General features: G+C 41.1%; 1 protein-coding gene across 1 annotated transcript in view; it reads left to right on the plus strand.

Moving 5' to 3' along the window:
- LRRC9 (leucine rich repeat containing 9) overlaps positions 1 to 13,382 on the plus strand; it is a 70,731-nt gene that overhangs the window by 32,361 nt on the left and 24,988 nt on the right. The window contains exons 14-21 of the mRNA XM_072115797.1: positions 749 to 895; positions 5,057 to 5,178; positions 5,659 to 5,841; positions 7,521 to 7,640; positions 7,816 to 8,007; positions 9,584 to 9,709; positions 10,901 to 11,041; positions 12,569 to 12,746. Coding sequence (XP_071971898.1) covers positions 749 to 895; positions 5,057 to 5,178; positions 5,659 to 5,841; positions 7,521 to 7,640; positions 7,816 to 8,007; positions 9,584 to 9,709; positions 10,901 to 11,041; positions 12,569 to 12,746 — 1,209 coding nt within the window. The remainder of the gene's footprint in view (positions 1 to 748; positions 896 to 5,056; positions 5,179 to 5,658; positions 5,842 to 7,520; positions 7,641 to 7,815; positions 8,008 to 9,583; positions 9,710 to 10,900; positions 11,042 to 12,568; positions 12,747 to 13,382) is intronic.

Below are 13,382 nucleotides of genomic sequence, written 5' to 3' on the forward strand. Positions count from 1 at the left end.
AGAGGGAGAATTAGACAGGGTCGAATTATTTTTGGAGGACCTCCTGCTGGCCCCACGATTCTCTGTGTACAGAGGGAAACTGGAAAGAAGCTAAAATGATGAAAATGGGATGGGAAGAGTGCTGCTTTACAGTGTTACAGCCAGTATAGCTTCAGCAAGGAGGAACTCTGGTAACACCCCCTCCCCTCCTCCCCCGAGTCCTTTACACTCATTAGCATAATTTTAAAAGTTGATTTTAGAAAGAAGAATGTCATGGATAACAAATATAGAAAGATTAACATAGCCGCAGTGCCTGGATCTATGAGTATATGTCCCTGGTTTATCCATGCTTGATTTTTATGGTAGATTTACTTTGATGGATCTAAAATCGAGATGGAGGCGTTACCAGAGCCCATCCTTGCTACAGATTCACAGGCTGTTACACTGTGCAGGAGCACTTCCCACTGTTTGCTAAAACTTCCTCTGCTGCAGTTAGATCACAGCAGGCAGAGGGAGGGGGAAGTGCTGAGTGATCAAGGGAAGGGGGAGTCAGTGTAATAGCCTGTGGCTGTAACCTGAAGCTGCAGCACAGAGGTCCTCTGGCAACACTCCTCAGGTTGGAGGGAGACCTGAAAGCGGCTGAAGGGGAAACTTGCTCATGGTATAAAATACTGGGTGAAGAGATTCCAAGTTTCTAGACCTTTTTAAGATTTCTCCATGATGATTTATTTTAAAATATTTCACCAATTATTTCATTTTGTTGCCTCAGGTAAACTTATCATTTCTAAAGTGTTCCTTGGAAATAGTGTTCAAGCACAAGAATTTCTGCCTATTAATTCTACTTATTATCCCGATGCTAATTCAGTCTTCAGACCTCTGAAATTGAACAGCAGCACTCTGTGTTGTTCAGATGATGGTAAGTTTTTTCAGCATTAATTATAATAAAAATGCATTAAAACACTTTCCATCCACAAAGTGATGACAGGAACTTTACCGGGTGACTTCTAGAATCTACAACTAATTTATTTTTTAAGAATGACCTAGACCACTATGATGAGTATTGTGTTATTTGTTTGGTGGTAATGGGGCATTGTGATGTCATAATGGACAATGTGATGTTAGAAAGGAGCATTGTGATGTCATTGTGGGCATTGTGATGTTTCTTCCAAATGGGCCGAACCTCTTTTGGATTTTTGAGGAAGTCTTAGAACCTGGAACCAATGGAGGATTTTCAGGTTTTCTGGGGGACCATTCCGATCCTGTGTGGTTATTCCTTGAGAAGTGGCTGGAAGTTCATCCTAAAGTTTAAAGTATTCTTATTGTGATGTCATAATGGGGCTTTGTGATGTAATTACAGAGGACCTGTCAGGTTGATTAGGGACCCTAAACCAACTATAGGTTGTTATGATGGTCCTTAAGGGCCTATGGGTGGTTTCGTGTCCCAAATCGCCAGGACAGGTTCCCTTTAAAGGGGTTTACCTCATGTTCTCGTGTAATGTGTGTAAATGTTAGGACCAATAAGTTAGGTAATTTACCAATATACATCTATTAACAATTCTGCAGCTCTTTCTTGAAATGTAAAGTGAAGCCTCCTGTTTCAGAAATGCCTATGGATAGTATCCATGAATACAAGCTTAAGGTCCTGGAAGGAAGATTGGTCATAGACAGTTAGAGATTTCATGACCCTCCATCAGCCCAGCCCACAATCTCAGGCCAAATCATCTCCATAGTGTTGCTGCTGTACATCACAGATGTGACCCTAACCTGACAGATACATTTAATGACAGTTTTACATAATCACCTCCATACTAACATACATTATAGTGACCTATACACATAGATTATTACACACACTCACATATACATAAATGCACAGTTACAAAGATAGACCTATAATCGAATACAGTCTTATGACTCCTATACACACTACCTGCTAAGATGGATGTGTCAGCCAGGCTTTTCAGCTATTGCTATCACTCTCCTTATCCCAGCACGGGGTGCGGAGGAGACCTAGCATATACAGTGGGTTAAATGTTATATTGTGGATTAAAAGTGGAGTGGAGATGGGTGGCTCACCCCCTAATGATCCAGCTTACTATAAAGAGCAGGCCCATCACTAGCAGAGATGGTGGAGCTGTTTCCCGTAATCACTGAGCAGAGAAGTTGGAGCACACTACATAGTCACAACCCCCTCGCCCTTTCCTGACCCTACAATCCTTAGACTTTCACTCTACAGGTTGTTCTTAGCAACCAAAATGCTTGGCAGAAGGTATAGAGGCTACGGGAGGCAGAAAACAGAGAATTAGCAGAGAAACAGCTAAAAAATGTTAGTTTTCATCTATCGCACCTATAGGAAAAACTATATAAACTGTACAGTTACACTTTGAGAATGTGATCACAGAGATATTTTAGGGGACTCAATACCCTCTGCTGGGTTATGACCTAAGATCACCCACTGGATTCAGAATAGAAGTGTAAGTGAATAAATTACAAGATACACATGCAACACCCCTGCCGATTCTGATCTGATCAACCCCATAGCAGGTCACTACACAACACGGGGAACCCTGCAGCGGTAGATCCTGCCTGGTAAGGCAGGAGTTAATTGTTTAATGTGATGTCTTTCTATCAGCCAATCACATCTGTTCTAATATTGTCTTGTAAGCTGGGATGCAATTGGAGGAGTAACCACCACCTGACCAGTGGGAGTAATAAAACCCCTGGTCAAGAAAGTTCTAGAGAGAGTAGTGAGACAGAGTAGTAAGAGAGAGTGGTCAGACCAAGCAGTCAGATCAAGCAGAGAGAGAGAGTAGAGCTCTGAGGAGTTAGTGAAAGTAAAGGGGTATCATCCTACCTTCAAGGGTGATATCTGAAGTAACCCAGGACAAGCTGAAGCATCCTACTAGGACACAGCTACCTCCCAGCCTGCCCTCGTATCCAGGCTGGTGATCAATCCCTGTGGTTCCCTCTCCAAGTGCACCCCCAGTCTGTTACCCTTGTCAAGATTTGTTTGGCACTTATCTATTATTCCTGTCGGTTCCAATAATGAACTGTTAGTTACTTTTGTACAACGTCTGCCTCCGTCTGATCGCTGCTAGTACGGCTGTCACCATCACGGGCACCCTGTCCACTACACAGGGACTCATACTCCAGACCCCAAAGGGTTGCCCCAGGGAGAACCGCTATAGCAGCCTCTACCTCATCATTTCTTGCACACACCACCTGCTGGAGACCTGCCAGGCTGTAGGACAGCCCTCCGTTCCCCATACCAAGCACCGTGACACTAGCGTACCTAGGCCACAACCGCCAGCCACTCCGGTACTGCGGGCCCTGGCTCCGGTACTGCGGGCCCTGGCTGTCTCCAGGCCCCAAGAAAAGGCTAGGCCCCAGTGGGGGATGTTTCACACACTAGCCTGTATATAAAGCCAAAACACCACTGCTGTCCTCCTTTTTGATCTGTCCTTAGACACTGTTGACCATTCTTTCCTGCTGCTGACACTATGTTCTATGGAATCACCAACCTGGCCCTTGACCTCCATATACCTCTTCAACTGGACGTTCAGTGTTTCACACCCTTATACTAGCTCTTCACCCCCTCTCTGGTGACGTCTTCGAAGGCTCTGTCCTGGGACTGCTATTCTTCTCCATCTACACCTCTGGCCTAGGACAACTAATTAAATCCCATAACTTTCACTACCACCCCTATGCAGATGACACTTAGATCTATATTTGTAGTCCAGATATCTCCTCTCTAGAATCCCATACTGCCTATCAGCCATATCCTACTTCTTCTCCCGTTTTTTTTTAAACTTAACATGGACAAAACAGAACTCATTGGGGCACATTTACTTACCCGGTCCAGTCGCGATCCAGCGGCGCGTTCTCTGACGAAGAATTTGGGTCTGCCGGGATTCACTAAGGTCCGTGCGCCCGATATCCACCAGGTATCGCTGCTGCGCCGAGGTCCGGCGGAGTTCACCTTCACAGTGAGTGCTGATCTTGCGTCACAAATTCTTTTTAAAATTCTGCGGTTTTTCCGAATCCGACGGGTTGTCCGACGGCCAGGCCCCCAGATTTCTGTCGCGTGAAAGCCGACGCCGAAGCGCCAAAATCCGATCGCGTGTGCCAAAATCCCGGGGAAATGCGACGCACATCGGAAATTGTCGGGAAACCCGACAAAAGTTCGAGATTCGGACCTTTGGTAAATGAGCCGCATAATCTTTCCTCCACCTAACACATCCGTCCCACCAGACCTATCTGTCACAATTCATGGCTCCGCACTTGGAGTCATACAACCTGCTGCCTTCACCTCAAGAACATCTCTCACATCTGACCCTTCCTCAATTTAGACTCTACAAAACTTCTTGTCCATGCCCTTTTCATCTCTTGCTTAACCTATTGCATTATTCTTCTCTATGGTCTCTCAGCTAACTCTCTAACACCCCTGCAATCCATTCTTAATTCTGCTGCCCGGCTGATCCATCTGTCTACCCTCTTCTCCCCTGTCTCTCCTCTTTCCACTGGTTACCCAGTGAATTCAATTTAAAATACTAACCATGATATAAAAAGATGCCCACAACCTGCCCCCTTCTTATATCTCTGAACTCATCATCTTCACTCTATCACCATCCACTCTTCTCACAGCCGTATCCAGGACTTCTCCCGTGCATCTCCCATACTCTCTACCTAAATGTGTCAGACTGTCCCCACTTTCCAAACCTTCAAACGTAACTTGAAAACCCACCTGTTCAGGATCGCCTACAACACACAATAACTGCGCTGCTCTGCCCCCTCGCCTCCCAAATTGATTGTGAGACCTCACGGGCAGGGTCCTCCTTCCCTTTATTCCCTGATCACTGTAGTTTTGTATTTGCATTTGTTCTTGTCTAAATGTAATGTATGTGACCCCCTTACTGATTGTACAGCACCATGGAATTAATGGTGCTCTATGAATAAATTATAATAAATAAATAATGGATCTGAGAGCTTGTCACTATTGCATTGTTTCTTAGAATCTTCAGTACATTTGTCCTCTTTGTAAATATCGGCTTTCTTGTCTTGTCTTTCTTTTTTCCAGAAATGTTTCCCTCCCAGGATCATGCGAGATGTGACTGCAGCCTCCGACGATGTGAGTGGTTTATGTTTGACAGTGAACTGGTCCTACCAGAGTACATTGTGGAGTATGAATACATTACTCAGGTATCGTTTGCTCTGCATATTGTAGTTTTGAATTTTATTCACAAAAACTCATTTTTTGTCAATATTGCAACGAGCTTTACAATCTTTCTCCCAAAAATTCACTGATTCTTGAAGAAAGTTTACAGTTTTCTTCTTTTGTATGTGACCTAGCTGATACAACGAAGGGAAGGACTGGCACTCATATATACTAATATACATAAACTGCTAGACACATGGAAATCAATCCAAATTATTGCAGGGTATATTTTTACCCTTTTTAAATTGTTTTTGTTCTTTGTCTTTTGTTGATGTGTATATACTATGCATTTTTGATTAAATAATTACAGATGAATTGTTTTTGCTATGACACATGTCTCTTTTTGTACCTTTCGTAGCTGCTGACTTATAAATGTATTTCTGAAATGTGAAATAACTTTAACATCATGAAATGTCCATATCCATTATTTTATGCCAGACACTTTATACTTTTTCTATTGGCAGGGTAAATCCAATATGCCGTGTAGTCTTTCCAGTATTACATCTGCAGAGTTCCCAGATGAAATTAAATTGGATGAAGATGTAATTTCAATGGAACCAATTATTAAACCCAAACCCAAAATAATTACACTGGATGAAGAGACAATTCTTTCCATTGCAAAATCCAATAAGTACAACCAAATAACAGTGAGTATTGCAAAGCTCAGTTGCCCGAATAATAAAGGAGACTGATAAAAGAATATTCAGAAGTGTATATTCATATTATTCCTTTGACTGGGGATGTGTATGTTTGTATTTCTGGGCTCCCTGTGATTTTTGCTTCTGTGTTTTGTCGCTGGTGATATTGGGAACGCTTATGTGCTGCATTGATTCAGAACTGTCATATCAATAGCTGATAATCCTTTGCATTTTAATAAAAGCAAATAAACAATAACTTTTTATTTGGAAACACTATGCAATATATAGAAAGAGGGGATAGAAGGAGGGTAAGTTAGTACTGTACATACTGTGTGTCAATGCTTTGTATATACCTCAACAGCTGTGAGAAACACCACATAGTCCGTGCACGTAGAGCAACACTTCTGTTTTCATTTTGGTAAGAAGATATAAAGGGGTCATGTTAAGATTCATATTTAGCTCTTATCCACGGGATAGAGTAAATGTATGATCAAAGAGAGGTCCAATAGTTGAGGACCCCTTTTACAGGCCAGAGGACCTCATCCATACCAAAGTGAGTTTCAAGTTTCAGAAGCAGCATAGAAGTCATGGAGCACAGAACTTTTATGGGACTTCTGGATCAGCTTAAAGGACTGCTGAAAACCCAGTAGCATGGACAGGTCTGAGAACTTACTCTCCTGGTGGAATAAATGTGAAAGCAAATCTACCATCAAAATCAAGCATGATACACCAGGAACCCCCGCACATAGATCCAGGCACAGAGACTGTGGCCAAAAAATGTATCCATGGCCTCCTTCCTTTTAAATTCAACTTTTAAATTTATTCTATTGAGCCAAAAGGGTTTATGAGGGAGTGTTACCGGAGGCCCACCGTGCTGTATTTTTATAGGCTCTTACAGTGTGTATGAGCGCTCCCCCCTCCCACTGCGTGTTGACACTGTGAAATTACATCAGGCAGATTGATTGGTAAGTTCTGGGAGATCACAGGGAGACAGTGTAACAGCCTGTGAAGCAAAGGCATGAGGGGAACTGTTAACGCCTTCAGAGTGCCCTGGCTCATTAGTGTAATTTTTAAAGTTGATTTTAAAAGGAAGTAGGCCATGGATAATAATATAAGGTTACCACAGTCACAGTCCCTGGATCTATAAGTGTCCCCATTTTATCGTGTTTGATTTTTATGGTAGATTTCCTTTAATTCGTAAACCATAAGGTTGGAAATGACCATCTATGTAATAATATATGTACAGTTTGTATGCAAATAGAAAAATGCATTTTGCACTTAACCTCCTTTAAAACTTTAAATCTTTAATAGATGTCTGTGTATCTCACTACAATAAACCACAGTGTAGTCCCATCCTACATGTAGACAGAAGACAGTAACCTGGATCAGACTACATGTAAGGTTGTGTGTAGTCTGTTGCCATGAAAACGCTTCTATTGAAGACTATGTGGAATTATTTTTTTTTATTTTGTTACAATTGGTAATAAAATGGCTAAAATGATAGTCCAATCCTTTAATTTGTTTGTTCCAAATTACAAGTGTAGTATTTTAGTCTTGGAAGGATACATGGAATCGAATTGTTTATGGCTATAATAAGCACACAGAGAAATGTGTTTGGTGCTTGACTTGAATATCGCTGGTTTAGATTTTGCTTACAATTTAATTGTACATTTTTTCTTTGTGCCCAGGTCTTAAACTTACACGGCAACAGTTTAAGTAAGCTAAAAGAAATGTCAAAACTTCACGCGCTTCGGAAGCTTATAATAAGTTTTAATGAATTTACAAGTCTGGAAGATGTCTCGTGCCTGGTAAGATTATTTACCATGTAATAATGTGATTTGTAGAAATCTCCCACATCCGTACGTGTCCACCTATTCAGAAGCTTTTGGCAAAGTGCAGGAACTCTATGCCCTGATAGTAGCTGTAATTGTGTTTGTGTGCTTTTAGAGAAAACATTACTCTGTCTCTGAACAATTATTTCAGCCCAATTTAGAATACCTGGATGCCAGCCATAACCGTGTGATAAGTCTGGAAGGTTTAAAAGCCATGGGGAAGCTGAAGCACTTAGATGTGAGCTGGAATCAATTAACCAAGACGATGAATGAAGTAAATGTTTTGCGCAGACATGCAGCACACCTCGTCACGCTGAATGTCGCCCACAACCCTTGGCAGAAGGTCAGTCAGCATTACAGAAGCAGCTTCAACTTAAAACATTGCGTGAGTTATCCTGTGTTAATACAGGTTGTACTTAGGGAATCTGTCAGCAGTGTTGACCATACAAAGCTGCAGACAGTGTTAGATAGCTGCCCTGGAGATCTTTGTAATCATACCTTTATGTGTGGTTGTTAGTAGTGACAGGACTGTGAAAAGAGAAGTTATAATCCAGGTCTACAGCTCTTGTAAGGGTTCTGGGCTGTTCTATCTGCCTGAAGAGCTTTCTGCTCTCTGCAATGCAATGTTACACAGCCCCTCTGCTATCAATAGGAGCTGTATCAGGATTTTGGTTGGATAATTACAGCAGTCACTCAGAGCAGAGGGGAGTGGCTTGGAATAGTTCATTGCAAAGAGCAGAAAGCTCTTCAGACTGAATACCATCCAGAGCACCTACAGGAGCTGCAAACCGGAAAAAAAAAGTTTATTTTTCACATTACTGCTGCTACTCACCACAAACAGAAAGGTATAGTTACACATATATTTAGAAACCATACTTAACACTATCTGTTTATTATGGTCTAAACTGATTATCTATTCCCTTTAGTGTGATCTCTGTCTACATAAGGGGACTACTGCAGGGGTCTGCCTACTGGGATTCCCACCAGATTGTGGGTCCTGTGCCCCCCCCCTCCCCCAATTACCACCACACTTTTCACTTTTTATGGCTAAGCATAGCATCTTCGCCAGTGTCGTAGAGAATAGATGGTCTTGGGTTGATCATGTGATTAGAAAACCTCTATAATTATACAGTATATACCCTCATGTGTTATCCATATGAAAAATATACATTAGCCCCTGTTCTGAATATCCTTAATGCTGATTGATACAAGGAGCAGAGAGTGTAGAAACATTACAGCATTGCCCTTAATAGGTTTATTATACAGAATATGTTCCGTGTAATTACACCTCCATATACCAGGGCTCTGACAATACTCCATTACGGTAGATGCCGTCAAGTTTATAACATGTAACCTCAATCACCCTAGATTATAATTGCCTCATATTTATGACCTAGCTGGGATTGAAAAGCTCTTACTTGATGGATATACTAAAACACTATTGTTATACCTGTGCAACAAGGAAGACCTCATTGGTCTTTCAACAAAAATTCAATTACTCGGTTTCACCCCTATGACTGTTGTCAGACAAATTTAGTGTATTTTGGAGTCTAATGGCCTGAGCAACAGTAGATTTTTTTTGTTGCAGTCTTTATTATGAGCTCCTCTAGCATCCGTATTGTACAAAATCCAAGATTGAACATCTTTTTTTTTTTTCTCTTCTGACTTTAATAAGGATGTCATCATTTAGCCGAGACTAACAATTGCAGTCGCCCCTTTCATGAGTTCTGAATGAAGCATCTTGAATACATGACCTAGTTTCTTAAGGCCCCCGAGAGGCAACACAATGTGATGTTACTTCTGTGCTTATGTGTAATAAACATTCTCATTATGTTCACTTAACTGCAAGACCATCAGAAAGTACAATAAAAAGTTACATATGATAGAAGCCATTAGCTGACATGGTTGTCCTTTCTAAGCCAGCTTTAGTGCGGATGGCAGCCATCGGAAGATTGAAGTCGCTGACACATTTAGACGGATTACTGGTCACCAAAGAAGAGTTTTCTGAATCATCAAGATTTTCTGCTGGAGCCCGGGTCACACAGGTTACAACCTTCATTTTTATTTTATGCAATAAGTCATTGTGCTTAATAAATATACATTTTTTGGTTATATAAAGAAAAAATATATTTTGTATATTATGTTAGTCTTATTAAATAGGTTTTCTCACCTTCACCCCAACACAGAGTTTTCCAGTTAGGACTCAAGGCTTTCTCCTGTGATCCAATACAGCCCAGGACGCACCATGCTTAGAACTATTTTAAAGCAACGTCCTTGGCTGCCAGGACTACAGGAGGAGCGGGAAAGTGTGGATAGAGATGGATTGTCAATGGAGCTCCTGCTCTGGGTCCCCTGATTCTTCCTCTTCAGGGGACCCTGGAAGGAAGCTACAATCCAAATTTCTCCATCTTTCTATTCTATTGCTGAACTCAGGACACCAATACGATTAAAACCTGTGGTACAGCAGGGATCAATAAGTTACTGCTTAAATTGTCATGTTGGCACTTTGCGACTTACAAGTAGATTTTGGTTGTAGCTTGGGCACTCTGTCTCCAAAAGGTTCGCCATCACTGCTCTATAACATACTGCCTACAGATAGGACACAATGTACATCTGCACAGCTCCTCCTGCTCTATAACATGCTGCCTGCAGATAGGACACTTTATACAATCTGCTTAGTGTCCCCTGCTCTATAATATGCTGCCTGCAGATAGAACATTATGTACAATCTGCTCAGCTCGTCCTTCTCTACAACATACTATCTGCACATAGGCACTATGTACAATCTGCATAGTTCCTTCTGCTCTATAACACACTGCCTGCAGATAGGACACAATGAACAATCTGCACAGCTCCTTCTGCTCTATAACATGCTGCTTTCAGATAGGTCACTGTACAATCTGCTCAGCTACTCTCGCTCTATAACATAGGACATTATGTACAAATCTGCTCAGCCTCTCCTTTTCTAGAACATGCTGCCTGCAGATAGGACAATATGTACATCTGCACAGCTCCTCCTGCTCTATAACATGTTGCCTGCAGATGGGTCACTTATATTACTGTAACCTTGGAGCTTTCCAGTATACCATGGCCATTTTCATGTAACGAGTTTCTTACATTTACCGGTATTCTGCAGTATATAGTGAATAAACTCAGAGGTTTATGTATGCTTCCTTTTTGAAAATACATGTAACCAAGCTGCTCAGTGATGTAATAAGGATTATGCTGTTTTGCAGGCAATGCTACAGATCAGCGCAAGAACAGACAATGTTAGACCACGTTGCCTTAGTCTCCTACCTTCTGCTCAGATCATTTCTCAAATTAGCAAGAACTGCCTGGATCCATATGCTGAATTTAATAACAGCTGGTATCATATGGTAAGAAAAACACGAGCATACAGGCGTTATATTCAATGTGCTCGTGATTCCTAAAAGCAAAAGAAATATTTATAGAAAATATTGGCACAAGGCATTTCAATATTGCATTGGAATCTTGTATGTGTGTTAAAGGGTCCTAACCTGTGAAAGGTCACAGCCACAATTCTACTTATTTTACCACTATATGGATAACATTTTGTGGGTAGAGTTATAGGGTTGTTCTACGATTTAAGCCATAAGTGTCTGATTGTTAGTGGTAGTGGCAGTGAAATGAGGTGTACTACCAGTGGACGCCTAGCACCTTACTCGGTTTTCTTTAATATTTTAATATTTGCTTTCCATGGCTTAATTTCTTCTAAACTCAATTTTTAAAATTATTACTCATGAGCCAGAAGGGGTCTAGGGGGCATTACCAGAACCCCTGCTGTGCTGTAGCTTCACAGGCTGTGACACTGTTACACTTCCTCCTCCCACTGTGTGCTGAATCTTGCTCTGCTGCAGTGAGATTACATCAGGCAGAGGGAGGGGGTAAGTGTTGATGGAACAGAGGGTAAAGCAACTACGGTATAAGGCGTGGTCCAGTATCCACATATGTAATATGTAACATTCGTAATTTAAGATGGACCAAATAGGGTCACCTTTCTTACCTTTGTGGCCATTATGTTTATCTTTTTAATCAGGACTGAATACATTTTTAGGTCTTTTTAACAATTTTTACACACTTCTTGCGCGTTTTGTATTTTCCCTATCTTCAAATACATATGTCTTAAACGATCAGTATCTCCAGTTCCGTAGCTCACAAAACCACAAGCCTGACGCGATCTGAAAGATGACATTATTATCTTTTATATGACAAAAGCATGTTTCTAGGTGCTATAGAACCAAGTACAGGGGTTTCTAACACTGCAGCCTCTAAACTTGGCTCATCTCAGGTCAACTATGAATCTTCTCTGCTCAGTTTTGCATGACTTTGGAGGAATTTTTTTTTAAAGGTATATGGGTGAGATTTCACTGAAAAGAGAAAATTCTAAAAAAAGAACATTTCATACCCTACCTGAGGGGGGTAGTAGTTTTTAACGGGGTAAAAGCTGATGACTCTGTCCCTTAACATTGTTTAATGCCTTTTACACACTGCAATTTTTTCCATTGCACAGTAGATACATATATGATTCATTAAATTTCTGAGAAACATGAAATGACATAATCTGCAGTCTCAAAACACAATTCCCCAAGGTAAAAGTTTCACCAAGCTGCAATATGACTGATCATGTGAAATCATGTAATGTTCCCACAACGAAAGGTTAAGAGCTTGCTTGTCAGGTTTCATTTCATCCAGCAGTACCAATATGGCTGGGAGAAAGATGTATCTTATGTGATTACCATAGTGTTCAGCTCTGCACATATTAGGAAGGGCACATTTTAGAATTGTCTCCAAAACAACTGGATTTTAGTTCTTTTTCACCCAATAGAATAATTTCGCAATGCACAAATAATTTTGTTGTTTATAAATTCTACATTGTCTTTCAGATCACATCTCTAAATGTTAATGGACAAAATCTCTCCAGAATTACGAATTTAGAGAAGCTGGAGAACCTACGATGGGCATCTTTTAGTAACAATTATCTATCCAGAATTGAAGGTCTAGAAAACTGTGTGAAGATAGAAGAGTTATGTCTGGATGGAAATTGCATTACAAAACTAGAAGGTATTCTGACCCCTGGTCCTAAATAATAATCTGTATATTATCACTCATACTAATGTGTGGTAGTATAATAGATGTAAGCAATGAAAGGAAACAAATTCTATCAAGAATGATAAACCAGGGTCACTTACTCACAGATCTTCTTATATTTGCTATCCATGGCTATCCTTTCTTCTAACATCAACATCTAAAATGATGCTAATGAGACAGAATAGCTCTAGGTTGCGTTACCAGAGCCACTCTGTGCTGTTCGCCCTTCACAGGCTTTTACACTGTCTCACCTTCCCCCTCTGGTTCATCGGCACTTACCCCTCACCCTGATGAGATCTCATACATTGGGCGGGGGAGTGCTCTTGCACAGTGTAACAGCCTGTAAAGATACAGTACACAGCGGCTCTGGTAACACCCCCAGGAGCCCTTCAGGCATATTACCATAGTTTACTTTAGAAGGAAGGTGTCCATCAATAACAAATATAAGAAGATTATCACAGTTAAGGTGCCTGGGTCTATAAGTAAGTGTTCCTGGTTTATCATGCTTGATAACTATCTGCTTAAATGAGGCCTGACCAATGAGACCCTCACCAGTCAGGAGAATAGGATTCTTGGTGCCATTATATGAATGGATCAATGGTCACACAT

Source organism: Engystomops pustulosus, chromosome 7 (genome assembly GCF_040894005.1).
Source record: "Engystomops pustulosus chromosome 7, aEngPut4.maternal, whole genome shotgun sequence".
Classification (NCBI taxonomy): Eukaryota; Metazoa; Chordata; class Amphibia; order Anura; family Leptodactylidae; genus Engystomops; species Engystomops pustulosus.